This window comes from Cenococcum geophilum (assembly GCF_001692895.1).
Source record: "Cenococcum geophilum 1.58 unplaced genomic scaffold K441scaffold_14, whole genome shotgun sequence".
Taxonomy (NCBI): Eukaryota; Fungi; Ascomycota; class Dothideomycetes; order Gloniales; family Gloniaceae; genus Cenococcum; species Cenococcum geophilum.
This window is the reverse complement of record NW_027137572.1, coordinates 698,528-714,833: the sequence shown is the minus strand read 5'-3', so window position 1 is coordinate 714,833 and position 16,306 is coordinate 698,528. Positions and strand designations below refer to the sequence as shown.

The 16,306-nt window shown below is 51.4% G+C and overlaps 7 protein-coding genes across 7 annotated transcripts; 4 read left to right on the top strand and 3 right to left on the bottom strand.

The window, feature by feature from the left end:
* Positions 1 to 1,009: 1,009 nt before the first annotated feature.
* K441DRAFT_657436 (Cu,Zn superoxide dismutase-like protein) lies at positions 1,010 to 2,402 on the bottom strand. Its single transcript, XM_067648179.1, has 4 exons — positions 2,301 to 2,402; positions 1,999 to 2,071; positions 1,808 to 1,942; positions 1,010 to 1,707 (listed from the first exon to the last, which is right to left on the bottom strand). The coding sequence occupies exons 1-4, from the start codon at positions 2,316 to 2,318 to the stop codon at positions 1,202 to 1,204; spliced, it is 732 nt and encodes a 243-aa protein (XP_067505624.1). The 5' UTR covers positions 2,319 to 2,402; the 3' UTR covers positions 1,010 to 1,201.
* Positions 2,403 to 2,408: 6 nt separating this feature from the next.
* K441DRAFT_657435 (mitochondrial 54S ribosomal protein uL13m) lies at positions 2,409 to 3,636 on the top strand. The gene is made up of 3 exons (XM_067648178.1): positions 2,409 to 2,683; positions 2,826 to 3,186; positions 3,268 to 3,636. Exons 1-3 carry the CDS (start codon positions 2,663 to 2,665, stop codon positions 3,387 to 3,389), a joined length of 504 nt encoding a protein of 167 aa, XP_067505623.1. The 5' UTR covers positions 2,409 to 2,662; the 3' UTR covers positions 3,390 to 3,636.
* On the bottom strand, positions 3,515 to 4,822 carry K441DRAFT_53758 (uricase). The gene is made up of 3 exons (XM_067642489.1): positions 4,533 to 4,822; positions 3,817 to 4,463; positions 3,515 to 3,765 (listed from the first exon to the last, which is right to left on the bottom strand). The coding sequence occupies exons 1-3, from the start codon at positions 4,664 to 4,666 to the stop codon at positions 3,641 to 3,643; spliced, it is 906 nt and encodes a 301-aa protein (XP_067505622.1). The 5' UTR covers positions 4,667 to 4,822; the 3' UTR covers positions 3,515 to 3,640.
* Positions 4,823 to 5,889: 1,067 nt separating this feature from the next.
* Positions 5,890 to 9,962, top strand: K441DRAFT_553452 (uncharacterized protein; the record flags this gene model as incomplete). The annotated part of the gene is made up of 3 exons (XM_067643182.1): positions 5,890 to 9,438; positions 9,488 to 9,654; positions 9,707 to 9,962. The coding sequence occupies 3 exons, from the start codon at positions 5,890 to 5,892 to the stop codon at positions 9,960 to 9,962; spliced, it is 3,972 nt and encodes a 1,323-aa protein (XP_067505621.1).
* Positions 9,963 to 10,282: 320 nt separating this feature from the next.
* K441DRAFT_53699 (uncharacterized protein) lies at positions 10,283 to 11,447 on the bottom strand. Its single transcript, XM_067642449.1, has one exon. The coding sequence runs from the start codon at positions 11,254 to 11,256 to the stop codon at positions 10,603 to 10,605; it is 654 nt and encodes a 217-aa protein (XP_067505620.1). The 5' UTR covers positions 11,257 to 11,447; the 3' UTR covers positions 10,283 to 10,602.
* Positions 11,447 to 12,265, top strand: K441DRAFT_53715 (uncharacterized protein). Its single transcript, XM_067642458.1, has one exon. It carries the CDS (start codon positions 11,638 to 11,640, stop codon positions 12,121 to 12,123), a length of 486 nt encoding a protein of 161 aa, XP_067505619.1. The 5' UTR covers positions 11,447 to 11,637; the 3' UTR covers positions 12,124 to 12,265.
* K441DRAFT_53736 (ATP-dependent protease-like protein) lies at positions 12,266 to 14,762 on the top strand. Its single transcript, XM_067642476.1, has 2 exons — positions 12,266 to 14,086; positions 14,342 to 14,762. Exons 1-2 carry the CDS (start codon positions 12,408 to 12,410, stop codon positions 14,370 to 14,372), a joined length of 1,710 nt encoding a protein of 569 aa, XP_067505618.1. The 5' UTR covers positions 12,266 to 12,407; the 3' UTR covers positions 14,373 to 14,762.
* The last annotated feature ends 1,544 nt before the right edge of the window (positions 14,763 to 16,306 follow it).

Below are 16,306 nucleotides of genomic sequence, written 5' to 3'. Positions count from 1 at the left end.
AAACGGAGATCCGGGAGAAGATCCCAGGGTGCAAGGGATGGAGTAATATTCTTTCACAGCGCGGGTGGTGCCAATGAGTGTGTAAATGCGCGGCAGCCCACGCTGTGACTTCCCAGCCTTTACGCCGTATTGATTTGCTGCCAATTACTGTAGCCGCCTGGGCTTTTTTAGTTCTGCGGAGCTCTGTCGGGTGGCTGCGGCGGTATTTGCTCGATTAGATAGGCGATTAGATGAGGGCAAGGAAGGCTTGGAAAATAGAAATTGGATGTAAATTGGAAGAAGCTTGCAAATGAGAGACAGAATAAGTGGAGCAGGCAAAGTAGACAACTTAAGGACAGGAAAGCATCTGCAGCTCAGGTCGCAGAGGCGGGAACAATGTCGGTGGCACTGAAAAGGAGAGGATCAGAAGCGCTGGGAGACTACTGCGTGGTGGGTTGGCTGAGGTCCCCTTCGCACAGTAATAGGTCGATGCGGCGCCGAGCTCGTCAATAAGGAGCTTCCTGGTCCGCTGTGCTCGGATCTGTCGCAGTATGGCGTTCCACTTTTTCATGGACGTGTCAGCCCTTGAGGCCAGGGGGCCTGTTGCAGGGGACGCCATTGGAGCATCGACTGGGCGAGAGCGCCCATCGTGCATGAAACCAACTGCTTCCAGGGCGCGTAACGTCGCCCTGGCAGACGACTCAAGCAGCAGCCCTTCCAACATCACAACCGCTCCGGCGGCAGGGCGCAGGGCAGACAGAACTAGAAGACAATCAGATGACAATCAGATGACAGTCGTTCGTGAAGAAGCCCAGCCTGCTCCGAGGTGCTGAAAAACACCACGGCAACTCACCGCTGCTCAGCAAAAGGAGAGCCATAGTCGGCCTCTCGCTCTGCCAAGGCTTGGTGGCAGCTCCCGTTTGAGGTCTGTCACAGCAGCGCACGACAACACAATACAACAATCTCTCTGCTGAAACATACGTGACGGTTGACCCACCGCGCGATGACTTTGATCACTCAGCGATGAGATCGTGGAAGCTAAGGTTTACATTTGCATGATGTTGAGGCTTCACGAAGCCACTGCCATAACTCCTGAGGCAGGTCCTTCATGCAGTCTAACAAGCCGACCCAGCAAAGGTGCCGTTGCAGGGAGTTTAAGACTCATCTCGTTCGATAGAACAGACTCAAAAAACAAGATCTCTCTTCATCTCCTTTTTGTCCTTCATAGCATGCCCCGGTCTACCTGCTCCTTCCGCTCCTCCCACACGGTTTTGCCCGAGCACGAACACACCGTCTTGTCGTTGTCCCAAATACCTGCACTTCGTGCTATCACGCCCACGATCGTGTCTGCATCGTTCTTATCAAGTTTCCCGTTCTGTTGTCTCGCTACCACAATGCTTCGGCCGATCATTTCCCACACCTGAACAGGTTTATCCAGGAAAACCGTGCTTATACCTCCCTTTCCAACCTCTACCGTTCCAAAGACACCTCTGGCAGGGGCGCCTTCTTTCTTGGCCTTTACTGCTTCCCAGATTGGCCCTGTAGACTCTGGTCCTTCCGAGATGTCTCCTGTCTCCCGCACTGTAGCATGATAAGTACCTGGGGAAAGCCCACGAATGCTGAGGTCGATGATGGTCATGTTAGACGCAACCTGAACCATGCGCACCAAGCCCCGTACTTTATTTTCCACATGGGGAGCGTGTGACTCTAATATGCATACGGCAGCACCTAGCAGTGTGAGGTTAGTGAGTAGTAGATGTAGTCCAAGCTTGCCAAGCCAAAGTCATGCGTCTCATAATGGTAGAGGCCATCTCGGGGGGTGGCTTACTGTTAGGCTTTCCAGTCCCTCGGAGGATAGCATCGCGACCAGTCGCTTGTATTGCTTCTAATATGGCTGAAGGCGCCGCAGTCCCTTCGACAGATACCAGCTGTTCCTTAAGATCTGCTGTGACTTTATTTATGCCTGCCCAAAGTGTAAGTCACTGGAGAAAAGCAACGCTTGAAACGGAGCTTTCACACCATTGAGCTTGTATAGAGAACCAGACACATCTTTAATGCAATCTTCACAGCTGAGAGGAACTGCGAAGGCAGTCTGCATTCAGTCAGACATGCTTTGATGACAGCCCGCTAAAATGATTGTCATGAGACGTAGGTAAGAAGCAACATGAACGACAGGATAATATATGCCGAGAACGCTGAATGGCTTAATTCAAAACTGAAGAGATACGAGTAATGTTGGTTGAACTTCTATGGCTTGAATATACTTCTACTCTTTGGAAGGCAAAAGAAGGCGCAGGAGAAGAGCAAGAACATCGTCTCACCTCAAATGGCGGTATCATGGCTGCAGATAGTGTTTTAGTATAGAGCCGCTAAAAAGAAAATCCAAAATCACAGATGCTCTCACAGCGCATGGAAGCATACTTTTTATGTCGTTGCGACCTCGGCGCACCCGCTTTGAAATCGCCTGGCCATCGCACACCCCCGGGCCAGGCCCAATCCGACGAAAGTCTTGGCGTGAATTTCTGACAGCGCCGTTTGGGAGCCTCTTCAGTTCTACCATCTTTGTACCAACCCTGCAGTCGAAGCTTTGGCGCCCCATCGAAGCTTTCTGGGGACTTAATGCGTTCAGCGTGAACCGCCGGATTGAGGAAGACAGCTTAGCGCCCGTCGGGGCTCGCACAAAATGTCGCAGACAGTAGGAAGGGTAGGTCTATCTCACATGTTTAACATCTCGAACCGTCCTCAAAATCTCTAATCCGATTCCCACGAACCTATCCTACGGATTCACCCCACTCATCCCCTCCTGTCCCTCTCCTAACGTCTCTTTATACTGACACTTTCTTCAGACCCGTCTCGCCTACTCGCGCGCCTGGCACCTCATCGATGTGGGTAGCGACCCTCGCTCGCTCGGCCGCATCGCCTCGCAGATTGCCATTGCGCTGATGGGAAAGCACAAGCCGATCTTCGACCCGTCGACTGACTGCGGCGATTACGTCGTCGCCGTCGGCTGCCGCGACCTACACACGACTGGCAAGAAGCGCTTCCAGAAAAAGTACTACACGCACACGACGCGACCCGGCAGCTTGAAGGAGATCACGATGGATCGCATGTTTGAAAAGTGGGGAGGCGCAGAGGTCCTGAGGAAGGCGGTTAGTGGTATGCTGCCGAAGAATCGGCTACGGAAGGGGAGGCTGGCGAGGTTGAAGGGTGAGTTTGGCTTTCCTGTTTGGCTGGGGTGGGTGGTAGAGTCTTTTTTGGGAGAAATCTGTGCTGACGCGGGTGGATTAGCATTCGAGGGAGTCGCACATCCGTACAAGGAGAACATTATTAAATTCGGGGGCATGCCGAGGATAGCAGAGTTACCGGAGGTGAAGGCGACGCTGGCACAGGCTTCGAAGGGGCTGGTGTAAAGGCAGAGAGGTGATCAACGCGACGGTACACTATAGATTACACGAGGGCGTTCACGGTCAAGTACGGGGAAAGGAGTTCTCAATGCATATCATTGTATATTGGCATAAAACCTTGTAGCATAAATGTACAGGTATGTTTGAAAATATTTGAAGGTATTGTAAACGCCATACGCTCGCTAGCGGTATCCCGCAATTTTTCAAGTATCAAAGCAGGAAATATTATGAAAAGCACATCCAAAGCCCTATATGATCTATAGTTTAGCCTTAGGCCCTTTCCTGGTGACGGTGCACTCGATCAATCCGTTGGGATTAGATTGCGGGGCGAAGACTGTAGCGTCCTTGCCAGTGTTCTTCAGACCCTTGTGCCAAGAGAGATCTATCTCTGGGTTAGCTGTGGTTCGATGGTGGATCGGTACGATTTACTCACCAATCTCGAAATAGTGCTTATTGGGGAGGGAGTAGTCAACTGCTTCGACCAATGGCACTGCTGCCAAGATTTGTTCGCACATCTTATACATGGTGTTCTGGACGCTAGCACTGTTGTCCGTAGCGAAGGTCTTCAGAGTAATCTCGCGGGCAGCATTCCACGCCTCGTCAAACCTGGGCACTACAGACTTGACTTCGGCAAGGGTGGAGAAGGTCTTCCACTTCCAGCTAGCCTCTATCTCGGTGCTCAGAATGCGGTCCCATGTCTCAGGGAGCTGAGTGTATGCGTCGCGGTGGAAGCCATAGAAGGCAGAACCGGTGCTCTTAAGAACAAGAAGTTTCTCAATCTTGGAGCGCAGGGAGATGCCCTGGTTTTCCCTTGTAACAGACTCGACAACACGAATTTCCTCGCCGTCGCGGAAAAAGGAGTGTGGGTGTGGCCTTCCATCAATGGTCATGCGCGTCCACCTGTGCTGGATGATCTTGACGTGTGCGGCGTGGATGTGCGAGTAGGTCTCGACGAAGTGGGTTCCGACAATGGATGCGAAGAGCTCAGGAGGTGTGATAGGGTTCTGCTTGGCGAGGATGTAGCAGGTTTGCTTTTGGGTGTCGGTGGCTACAACGACGGAGTTGTCTGCCGCGGTATAGCTGGTAGAAGTCAGATTTTGCTCGTTGAAGCCCTCGAAAGCTATGACGGGGCTCTTGGAAGCTGCTTACGAGGTGTCGATATCGCCTTCCAAAAGGATACAGATCGTCATTTCAACGACGGTCTGAGTTCCAGTTTTCTCATCCTTGTCGACCTTGTAAAGGCGGATGTTGTCCTTGCCATAGCGTGCAAAGCTGAGAGACATGATAGCTAAGAATGAGGGCTGTGAAGCTCTAATAGTGTCCTCTGAAGCTGTAGGATGCGAGCTAAGAATGCAGTTGATAGTTATTATTATTTAGACAGTAGTCCTACAGGACTTGAAGCGATGATGAGTTGCTGAAACTGTTGGTGGGCCGACAATGGGTGTAGATTGTGCTCGATATATACTGAACACCAGGCTTATCGGGATCAACATGCAAACGGAGGTGCCCGCGCAAACGTAACAATATTTCCTTTTAGTCTCAATCAATGAGCTCTCACGGATCGAGGATGCCGTTTTGCGAACCAGATCCACTGCATGGCTGTTCGGAGGGGCTTTTCAAACCATCCTAGGCTGGTTATCGGCGGGCTCCGAGACGATAAAGTTGCTGTAAGACCCCAACATCTCAAGTCCAACCAGCGGCGCAGAGAAAGCACTCAAAGGAGGCGGCCTTCTCCTTCTTTGCCTTGGGCATAGCTTTGCCTGTCAGACACCCAGACCATTCTTTCCGGAATGCGATGCCGTAGACAGATTATCGAAAGAAGGCTTTACCCTCAGTTGGTGTTCGCTTTGCTTTGACGACGGGGCTGACGCCCAGGATAGGGAGAGCTCCTGCAATTCGCCGGTGTCTGCTAAGACATCGCTGCTAGGGGTATCGTGGTCGCACACTAAATGCACCGTTAATGGCCGGCGAACCTAGATGGCTGAGATAGTGGCAGAGGGACTTTGGTGGTGTATTGTGCAGTGTTTGTTGACTTCATCCTCGTCTGCTGCAAATCTGCCAATTGCAGCAGCAACCATGTCCACCTATGATCCAGCTCTTCGTGAGCCGCACTAGCATTTCGCGACTCGGTATAGCGAGAAAAGCCCCACGAATATGCGCCCGGCCTAGACTTGGACGCTCTCCGATGCCCGCTCCGTAACCTCTCTCCAAATCCATCACTTCAGCAACCGCTACACAGTCTTTCCAACTTACTCTACGTTCTGATCAACTGCATCATCCTTCAGTGTCGGTCGCTACACTCAGAAAGTAACACAATACAGTCGAATACAGTCGAAATTCCCTCGCCACGGGACCTGCGACGAAACACAACCTGACACTGAATAGAGCCGTCTTAAACAACCGTTTGGTATGGGTCTTGACAACGAATCCTCATGAGCGGAGAGAATCACGGCGGAACAAGGCAGAAAAGAGATGAAGTTGGAGTGCTCATGGTTAATGGAATCTCATGACGCCAACGTCTCGAGCACCCCCTCCTGCGCGCTCCATGACCAGCCAGGTCGATGCGCCGACCACGGAGCAGAATGCGTTACTCCAGCCTTCGAGGACTGGTAGGGATGGACGATCCCTCTCGGCAGCGAGCATTATAGCTGGTACTAGGGGCCAATCTTTTGCAGCTTCAGGGCCGCCTCCGGGCAGTTTCAGTTCAGAGTTGAGGTCCACAGTATCGCGAAGCGAAACACCCAGACCCGACTTCATCGCGCATCCGAGCTTTGCGGAGGAAGATTCACATAGTTCCTCAGAGCAGAGGCAGGCAGAAATACAGGATCAAATTGACAAAGAAACCAAGATTAAGATCGGGTCTGAGAATCTGTTGGAGGCTTTGAACTCGAAGAATGCGAAGCAGACGAAGGATCAGAGGCTTAGGGTCGAGGCTGAACTAAACTCATCCAACAGGAAGCTTGCACAATTGAAGCTTGGATTGGAGGCTGAGATTCAACGGTCAAAAGAAGTGAAGGAGCCTCCCAATAACACAACAAGCAGACTATCATACCTCTTCCGCAATGCGCCATCCAGACCTCTTTCACGCTCGTTGGACATTGACAAAGAGGAAGAGCTGGAGCCTGAAACCGAATCGCCTACATTCGTCCTCGCTGAGATTCTTCAGGCCTTGGAAGTTGAGGGAATGCAACCCGAATATTATGTGGAGACAACGAATTCACTAGTCGAATTGTTCAAGCGGCACCCTACTCTCAAATACGACCTGGCTTGGTCTATTTTCGGTTTACGGATGCAAACGATGCTACTAAGCGACAGCCGTGAGGTAGTAGCTGCTGGTTACAGAGTAATGAGATACGCCATCACTGATCGAAAGTCTCTACAGATAATACGTGGATTGCATACAGATTATTTAGTTATTCTGTCGCTAGTCAAGGAGAGTAAGGCTAGCGTAGAACGCGAACAGGCGCTCAAGTTCGTTAGGGCTTTCCTTGATGTGAAAGATGGGGTCTTTGAGATTTCCCGTGCCGTCATCAGAATCATTGTTGCTGTAGCCGAGCATGCGGATGATCGGTTGAGGAACATCTCTATCTTGACTCTAGCAGAAATACTCGTTCGGAACCCTCTACTTCTAGTGTCTGCTGGAGGCATGGGAACCCTCACCGATGCCCTCGGAGAAGGGAACTATCATGCTGCGGAAAGCTTGACAGGATCATTCCTCTACTTGCTAGACACGCCGCGGAGACGCAGATTCCTGAGATCTGGACATGAATTGGAAATTCCCTTCGCCGTTTTCACTGATGCCGCAGCCACCCATGGGCACATGCATGAGGAGAAACTCAAAGTAAATGCTAAAGTCATCGCAACTCTGCTGAAAAGCTGGCCTGGACTACTCGCTCTCTGCATGAACGACTTTTTGGCCATCAGATCACTTTTATCTTCTTTGTATATTCCAACTCCTCACGTCCGGAACGTCTTGTTGGAACTTTTATTTGATATCTTGAGGATCAAGCCTCCATCCTGGTCGTCTTCTTTCTTAGCCGGAAGACGGTTGACTACTTATGGACGGGTTACAAATCTGAAGAATCAACCGAATAAAGACTCCTCCGCCACAGACAACGAGGATAACACAAATAGGTGGAACCTCATCGAGCACTACATTGCTGTAGTATTGGCTGTACTTCTACATGCAGGATTGATGCCTGCTTTACTTCATGCGGAGGAGGATTCATTAACACTAGCTCTAAAAAGAAAGACTACCTTGTTATTAGGAGAGGTCTTGAAGATGGCAAACGAACTGTTGCCGCCTTCGTGGAGCGCTGATCTACAAGTCCTCCCGGAGCTTCTTCGATCTGCAGCCGCCTTTAGTGTTGAGGAGCGTTTCATTGCTACAGGGACTATCTACCAGGTCGATAGCGTCAATAGAACGCTCTACCGATCCGGTCCAACCACTTTACACAACCTCAAGTCCAGCATGAATAACGAGCCCGATACAGCACCTCGTCAGTCAGAACAGTCCAAAGCTCAAGCTGGCATGCAGATGGACGAGAGCCAATTCAGATCATTGATGTTGGAGACGCAAGTCCTTAACACGGTCAATTTCACAAAGTGGAGATGGGACCTCATTCAGAATGTGATTGATGGTCCTTTACTGAATGCGAAACGGCTTGATGAAGCTATGAGAGTCACGAAATTTGTCCATCGAGTACTTGGATTTTATCGGCCATTCAAGTACAGGTTTTCAGAAGTCAAGAACACGAAACCAAACCAACGATATGTGAGGGCTGGTTGCGCATTGATCCGCAGCCTCCTACACAATCCGGAAGGTGTTAAGTATCTGGCTGAGAGTAAGCTAATCAGACAGCTTGCTGAATGCCTTTCACATTTTGATAGGATGAGCGGCCTTACATCTGAGCTGCCCATTTTTACGGCGGAACGAATGACTGAGACACTCACGGGTGGCTATTTCGCAATTCTTGGAGCATTGACGAAAGATCCAAAAGGCATTCAAATTCTAGAGAGATGGAAGGTCATTAACATGTTCTATCACATTATAGAGTTACAAGACCGAGACGATCTCATCAGGGCGTTACTGAGTAACATGGATTACACCTTAGATGACCATCTTCGCATCATCATATCCAAGGCAATGACGTCTTGCTCCAAGGATATTCGGATCTTCTCTACCAGGCTCCTTCGCAAATATGCTACAAAGTCTCTGCAAAATGCAGACTCCAGCGGTACCACAACCGGGATTGCTGAATGGGCAATTCGTCTCCTCGTCACTCAACTCTATGACCCCGAAATAGAAGTGTGTGAAGTCGCAATCAAGATCTTGGAAGAAGCATGCAACCAAAAACACTCACTAGAATATGTTGTCAAATGCCGCCCAGCACTGGACCACCTAGGCGAAATCGGGGCTCCCTTATTGCTTCGGTTCCTTTCCACCTCAGTCGGCTATCACTACCTCGACGGACTTGACTACATCACGAAAGAAATGGACGACTGGTTCCTTGGAAGGAATGACACTTACGTTGCTCTCATCGAAGCGTCAATGGCTCGAGCCCTTGCAGATATACCCGAGAAACCGCAACCTCAGATGTCGTACGACGATGCTCCTGAGCACCAGGAATATGGTCTAGTGCCACCGCATTTCTACCGAGAGCTTACTCGTACCCACGAAGGCTGTAAGCTGCTAGAGCAGAAAGGCCACTTCGATGAATTTGCTACGACGATTCGGGAATTCGGCATGGAAGACGATGACTTAGAGACTATCCTGAAAGTCAAAGGTTGTCTCTGGGCGGTGGGCAATGTTGGATCAATGGAGCTCGGGGCACCGTTCCTGGAAAAGTCGGACGTGGTGAAATGGATTGTGCAAATAGCCGAGACGTCAGAAGTTATGAGTTTAAGAGGAACAGCCTTCTTTGTCCTAGGATTGATCTCTAGAAGTCTACACGGTCAGGAGATACTGATCGAGTATGGTTGGGATGGAGTCGTGAATGAGACCGGTGAAACTCTTGGGTTCTGCATTCCGCTAGATTTCAAGAAGCTCTTTTCAGTGAGTCTTGTGCTGGATGTGCATTAGCGTCTGCGCTAACATCTGATAGATCAAACCTTGGGCGGCAACCCCAAGGCGCTCCGTAATATGGAAGCAAAAGGCGGATATCAAAGTTGCAATCACGGACGATGATCCGCTGAACGCACGTATCCTGAAATTGGCAACGGATCTGGGGAATACCGTCTTGGCCAAGAAAGCCGCCAATGATCTCCATGCGTAGGTGTTTCTTACCCGACAGTCCATTGCCATGAAGCTGATTGCCCTGCAGTATCAAAGCCAAAAAGGCCTCGGGATTCCAGAAACCGGCGCTGTTCCACAAAGTCATGCAGGTGCTCGAATCCCACCATTTCCGTCTTCCGGTGTGCCGGTTCGTAATCGATCTCTTCGATAAAAGAGTCTTGAGACAAATCGTGCTCGACGAAGACGACGACGAAGGGAGCGATGACGATGATTCAGACTCGGACGCGGAGCATCCCGTGATGAATGGAGGCTCCAGCTTGGGCCTTGACCTACGATCTCTCTAGGACTGGCAGACCCGCACTAAGCTGCAAACGGGCGAAATGGTGCTAGACGATGCTCTATCTCCCTCTCACGCCTCTTGATTAGGCGCCACTTTCCCTCGACGGGTCCTGATGTGTCAAGCGTGCTTTGGAACAACAGAAGGGTCGGAATATACTCCGACGACCTGACGCCCGATGCTGTCTCTCCTTGCGCCGCCGGAGGCGCCACGCGCTATCGAGATTAGCGACATCTGCAACGCCCGTCATCGCTGTGTCAATTTTTTTTTTTAGCCCCACGCAAGCCAAGGCCAATGTCTTGCATACACACCAACCTCCCGGTCGTTGAGGCTCATGAAAGATGGCGCAGGGCAAGAAAAAAAAGGAGTTTATGGGAAGGGGTAGTTCGATTTCTGCATGGGCAAAGGCGTCGATTGCGTAATTAGGGGGGAGCGGAATCTTTGTACGATGCTGGGCGGGCTTGGGTTCACGGCGTTGTTTTTTCTTGGGTATTTTAGGGCAACGGGCAGGCTTTCAGAGAGGGAGGACAAGAGGGGCTGATGAGGGCAGAGTGAGGGCACAGAGGGCGGTCGGTCAAACATTGCAACTCGCACAGCTGGCCTTGCTGCTGCTCTCGACGGGGACGGATGCGTTTTGTAGAATCATGTTATGGGCTAAGCGAGCTGTGAAAGGTTGGCGGCGAACGGAACCGGGTGCTCGGGATGGCACACGGGGCGGCGTGGACCGGTTTTGCAGCTTGCCATTTTCGAAAAAAGGTTGGCGAACGAGGCCGTGCCTCACTCAGTAGAAGCAGAGCACTAGACCAAGGAACTTCTTTTCGAAAGGAAAAAAAAGTGTGTTGTTGCGCCCATCTGACCGACATGTTCTCAGGGAAAAGGGGGCAGTTCGGACGGAAAGGCGAGAGGCAAGTGAAGGGTGTTCGGGGTTCCGGTTGGTTGCATGCTCCGCTTAACGGCTGTGATCGATGACGCTTTGAACGGTCTACGGGTTCTGCCAAGCAGACCCTGATGAACAGACGTGCGCGATCACACAGCAGCAGGCAAGAGAATATTGTACAAAATCCATCTTGTATGGCTTTTTTTGGGACAAAATGTATAGTGCCATATGACCGCGAGCGAGGCAGACCTTTGGTTCGGCTGAAGTGGTGGTCCTGAACGCAGGAAGGGACGAATGCAAAGAATGGAGGAATGCATTTATTCCTTCCGCCAAGGTCTCCTGCTGCTCCAACCACGGTGTGAAGGGCGTGTTGCTGACAGTTGGGAGGCTGTTGCTTGTCATTAGGAGGTTTGTTGCTCATCATTAAGAGGCTTATTGATTATAACTGGAAATTGGACGTGGAAAAAGCCTGACAGTCGCCAGAGCTGCAATTGAGAGATGGGGGGGAATGTCATGCTCAAACCCTCGAGCAGTTTGCATGAAGTGGTTGTTGTAGAATCAGCATCTGTCGTTTCAAAGGTGCTGCGGGTGGGAGGCGGTGGATGCAGGTGCAGGGGAACTGTCAGATTCTACTGGCGGGTAGCCGGCAATATGCCCGTGGTGGGGATGGTCTCGGTCCAGTTGTGCACGGTGGTGCTTGGTGGTGCTTGGAGTGCTTGGTGGTGCTCGGAGTGCCTGGGTGGTGGCGTTGTCTCACAAAAACCACGATTTGCACCTTGACGTCCGATGCTGCGATCTCCTTTCGATGGAAAACCCACGGCATTCGAGCCACAAAAGCGAACCTATCGCGCCCTGGTCGCCTCAGCTCCCCCAACTTACTCGACAAGCAATTCCCCCATCGCCGATCCCATTGCAGCATCCATGTCCTAGAAGTCGCCAAACAATACCCATAATGGGACTCCGAGTTTTATCGTCGACGACTCTCGCCCTCTGCAGAAAGGGCGGAGGACATACCCCTTCCAGCTCCGCCGACGAGAGAGACAAGACCTGCCGGAAACCAAGCACGAACCCGGCTCTCGGCGTCACCACTCTGGATCACTACAAGGCCATATCCTCATTGACCGGAATGCTGATATGTCTGCAGCCCAACATCTGCTGTACGACTGCTGCCGCCGCCCGCAATCCTCGCTGCCGCCTACCGGCTCGCTCACCTACTCTCGTCCTTGAAGAAACCATTCCATCAATACCGGTTTTGGCCTCAGGCATATCAGGTTTTCCCGACCCTCAATAGGAAATCCCGCTACCGCCGCGGGGCATGCGGCGTCGCGGAAGTCGTTAAGTTTGCAGATCACGTAGCATATCGTGTATGACCTTTTACCAATCTGAGCACGGCAACAGGCCCGCGAAACATCATTACTCCACCCGCACACGCCACGACACGACACTCCTTTAACCAATTTATTCACCGCTTTAGACAATTCCCTGGTTCCGCTGTCTTTTACCCCTGGTGGGAAACGTTCTAGACCGTGTTATATGGAGGAGAGAGAGCAAAGACAATCGACGCATATCCGCTGAATGAACTTACTAGAAGCGAAAGGACGCTCTTTCACTAACGGTGAGGGCCGGTCCTTCGACGCGCCCCTGGACGCAACAGTCTTGATGAAAGGCAATGAGCCGTCCGCAGACACACGGGGACAGACGGCGTTAGCGGCGCATCGGGATGCGAGGGAGCTCGTCCGCCTCGTGCAGTGCCCAAAATGCTCCAGGCCATTCAGGACACCCGTCACGCTACCTTGCGGCCATACTGCCTGTCGAACCTGTCTACCCCAACCGCGTCCGCGAGAGAATATTACTTACCCGAATACCCCGGACCGCCAACGTGGAATTGTTTGTCCCTATCCATTGTGTGGTGCGGAACATCCGACTGGGGAGTGTAGTGTCGACGTCACTTTAACGAAAGTTATGGAGTTGATAACGTTGGAGATAGCGAGACATCGGCCTCTGACCGAGGACACGCCGATACTACTCAAAGAGATAGTCCAATGGGACCCGACAGCCTTCGACGAGAAGGAGAAACCGCCAAGGAAGCCACACTCGAGGGTACTCCATGGCGGACGACTGATATCAACTTTTACCTTTGCTGAGTTGGGAGAGCTTGACTTCAACTCTGAAGTTTCGTACCAATCGTTGTCAGAAACAGATGACGAATATAAACTGGACGTTGCCGTGCTGGACCGTCTCCGAGATACGGCGCACAAGGAGCTGGACTGCCATGTCTGCTACAGCATGATGCTCGACCCCACCACAACCGCCTGCGGTCACACATTCTGCCGCAAGTGCCTCACCCGCGTCCTGGACCATTCCAATGTCTGCCCAGTATGTCGACATGATCTCCTTATCCCTCCTTCACTCGCCACCCAACCCAGCAATGCACGCCTCGTAGCCCTCCTCAATTGTCTTTGTCCCGAGCTCGTCGCCGCACGCGCCTCCGCCGTCGAGCTCGAAGAGCACCTCGGCGGCACAGAACTTAACATCCCCCTTTTCATATGCACGCTCGCGCTGCCCACCATGCCGACCTTCCTGCACATCTTCGAGCCGCGCTACCGTCTCATGATCCGCCGCGCTCTCGAGGGGAACCACCGGTTCGGCATGATCATGTACAACCGATCATCGGCGCCGCAGGGCGACCTTGGCGTCACCCAGTTCATGGAGTACGGCACTATGCTCGAGATTGTGAACGTGCACATGGCCGCCGACGGCCGCAGCTATATCGAGACAAAAGGCCTGCACCGCTTCCGTGTGCGCGCGCACTCGCTGCTGGACGGTTACATGGTCGGGCGCGTCGAGCGCGTCGAGGATGTCAGCCTGGCCGAAGAGGAGCGGCTCGAAACCGACGAGACCGGCGCCGCGCTCACTGCCATGCTCTCGGCTCAAACAGCCGCGCTGGCCCAGGGCGCCGACCCGTCGTCCGTCGATTCCGAGATTGCGCTCGCAAAGCTATCGACATGCGAGCTGCTGCTGAAGGGCGTCGCTTTCATCGAACGCATACGCGCAAACAGCGCGCAGTGGCTCGGCCAGCGCATCGTCGACGCGTACGGCAGCCCGCCCGACGACCCGGCCCTGTTCCCGTACTGGTTCGCGTGCGTGCTGCCGATCGCCGAGGAAGAGAAGTATCTGCTGCTGAAGACAAGGAGCGTGCGCGAGAGGCTTAAGATTGTGAATAGATGGATCAGGAGGATCGAGGGGCAGAGGTGGTGAGTTGTTTCTTTTCGGTTTCCGTGTTTGCGGGCTAGGCGCGGAGTTTGCCTTGAGATCGACATTGGTGCGTCCGCGGAGCGGCCTGGGCTCTCGGTAACGCCCATGGTGGGAATCACAAGAAGTCAACGTTCATCCCGTTATGTCTTTTTGATTCCGTTGCATTTCCAGCAAGGGTTTGTTCTAGCTGTTGTAATCTACGGATTGCGGCTTCTGTTGTGGCACAACCGGCTGATGCAGCGTGTGGCTAACAGGTCATCTGGAAGCGCCTGCACAATCTTATAACGACCATCCAACTCGCTGCGCTGACTGCTTCTCATCGGAACGCTGGGTCTCGTCTTCTGGCTTGCTTTACCTGAGTCATTGAACCATCCACCGCTTCCTCTTTGATCTACGCGTGCTTTCTTCCGACATCGTCTGTCTAGCAACGCCATTACGATACTAGAGACATAATCTGCTTTTACGGCCCGTTTAGAATTCCTGTTATCGAGCTCCTCTCCGTGCCGCATTTTGAACTCTCTATCAATTGGACCGAATCATTTGCATCACATAGCATATCCACCATCCAACGATACTACTTATTTCTTCTCGCCATATCACTATCTCATCTTCCAATCTCCACTATTTAATTCACCTTACATCTGAATCTCGACGCCTCCTTCAAGATTTTCTTTTATTTTCAGCTCGTCTGCATCCGGTGCATTAGCGGTGTTTCGTTGGTCCCAAAACTCCCATTTTCGCTTCGGCATTATCCACGCAATCCACCCCAACTCCCACAGAAAAAAGACCCAGAGCCGCGTTTCTGTGCTCCAACACGCCACGCCGCGTCCGCTCGTGTACAGATAGAGTTGCCGCTTCGGGAGCAAGAACAGAGGGAAAGCAGGAGGAGCGGCGTTGAGTGCGCTTCGCTGGCTCCCATGGGCTCAAGACCAGGACTGCCTGCCGTCTAATTACCGCAGCTCCGTCCCTTTTCTATTTCCCTTTTTTTCTCTTTCTGCTTTGCGCCTCTTTTTCTCCTGCTGAGGGCGGCTGTTTCGAAAGGCGGTGTTCCGGACTCGAGTCCGCTCAAAACCCTGTTCTTACTCTTCTTCTTTTGGGGAAGGGGCGGATTGCAGGGGTTCTGTTATTCATTTTATTTCCTGGTGCTGTGGATGTGTTATATGCTCTTGATGTTTTATGCGAGATGCAAGGATTGGCATGGGTGGGGTGTAGATATTTCGTTTTGCATGAGTTTTCTCTGCGGAGCATTTTCGAGTGTTGGGAGACTGGGAGTTTCGTTGGTTGGATGATGGGATGTTGGGATGGGGTATGTGGTATGTGTTGAGCTGGGCATAGCGATGAGGATGTAGTTATTGGTTTATAGGACTGAGAGAGTGCTGTCCTGAATTGCTGCCCTGGTGCCCGTGTCTTTAGGCTTACTGATGATTGAGTCTTTGTTGTAGAATTCGATGCCGTCTCATGCCAGCTTTTGAATTTTAGGACGAAGATTTTCATGACGTGCAGAACTTATTGATAGCATGTTATTTCCATCACTCTACTGTGCCTAGAGGATCTCCATCAATGTCTGTTTGGTCTTTCAAGAAGTTCGTTAGCTCGAACCCCTAGAACTCGGCCACTGAGTTGAGATGCTACAGTCGCTTCAGAAAAGGATGGGTAAATGTCAGAAACCATGAGCGACTACAGAAATTTACCGAATCCTCACCTGTTTGAACCACTTTTCTATACCCGCGCATGATACCACCCATCGCCTTATTACCATCCCATATTTAAAGCCATGGGTAATCCCGCCTGGTTAACCGAACAGAAGTTGATTATATAAGCTCTAATTAACCTCGGCTGCGATAATTTCTATATAAAAGTTAAGCCCGTGTTCCTTAATCTACTCTTTAACGCTAGAGGGCGAATTTAAAGAGGTATAGCTAGATTAATCCACCGGTTAGGGGGAATAGTAGGCCACTACTACTTATAGATAAAGCTCTAGATATATAACGTTAGGTAGTATTATTATTATTATTATTATTAAACGCGTACTAATATAGCCCAGACACCAATTTTAAAGAGATACTCTGGTTTCTATACAATAAATATAATATAATAGTAGCACGAAGTATACAATTGGCTAGACTAAAGCGAAGAAAATAGAGTAGAAAGGTTATAAGGATCTATATAATGGCGTAACCTGTGACGGTTCGTCTACATAGCTACCATCGAGGCGTCGT

What these genes read in the sequence shown, in the direction of transcription:
- K441DRAFT_657436 (XM_067648179.1), bottom strand. An exon ending in TTCTCTATACAAGCTCAATG is followed by an intron (nt 1,943 to 1,998) that starts GTGTGAAAGCTC and finishes CACTTTGGGCAG; the next exon opens with GCATAAATAAAGTCACAGCA. An exon ending in AGGGACTGGAAAGCCTAACA is followed by an intron (nt 1,708 to 1,807) that starts GTAAGCCACCCC and finishes TCACACTGCTAG; the next exon opens with GTGCTGCCGTATGCATATTA.
- K441DRAFT_657435 (XM_067648178.1), top strand. Translation starts at nt 2,663, where the DNA reads ATGTCGCAGACAGTAGGAAGG. An exon ending in TGTCGCAGACAGTAGGAAGG is followed by an intron (nt 2,684 to 2,825) that starts GTAGGTCTATCT and finishes CACTTTCTTCAG; the next exon opens with ACCCGTCTCGCCTACTCGCG. An exon ending in GAGGCTGGCGAGGTTGAAGG is followed by an intron (nt 3,187 to 3,267) that starts GTGAGTTTGGCT and finishes CGGGTGGATTAG; the next exon opens with CATTCGAGGGAGTCGCACAT.
- K441DRAFT_53758 (XM_067642489.1), bottom strand. Translation starts at nt 4,666, where the DNA reads ATGTCTCTCAGCTTTGCACGCTATGGCAAGGACAACATCCGCCTTTAC. An exon ending in GAAGGCGATATCGACACCTC is followed by an intron (nt 4,464 to 4,532) that starts GTAAGCAGCTTC and finishes GACTTCTACCAG; the next exon opens with CTATACCGCGGCAGACAACT. An exon ending in TAAGCACTATTTCGAGATTG is followed by an intron (nt 3,766 to 3,816) that starts GTGAGTAAATCG and finishes ACCCAGAGATAG; the next exon opens with ATCTCTCTTGGCACAAGGGT.
- K441DRAFT_53699 (XM_067642449.1), bottom strand. Translation starts at nt 11,256, where the DNA reads ATGATGAGCAACAAACCTCCTAATGACAAGCAACAGCCTCCCAACTGT.
- K441DRAFT_53715 (XM_067642458.1), top strand. Translation starts at nt 11,638, where the DNA reads ATGGAAAACCCACGGCATTCGAGCCACAAAAGCGAACCTATCGCGCCC.
- K441DRAFT_53736 (XM_067642476.1), top strand. Translation starts at nt 12,408, where the DNA reads ATGAACTTACTAGAAGCGAAAGGACGCTCTTTCACTAACGGTGAGGGC. An exon ending in AGGATCGAGGGGCAGAGGTG is followed by an intron (nt 14,087 to 14,341) that starts GTGAGTTGTTTC and finishes TGTGGCTAACAG; the next exon opens with GTCATCTGGAAGCGCCTGCA.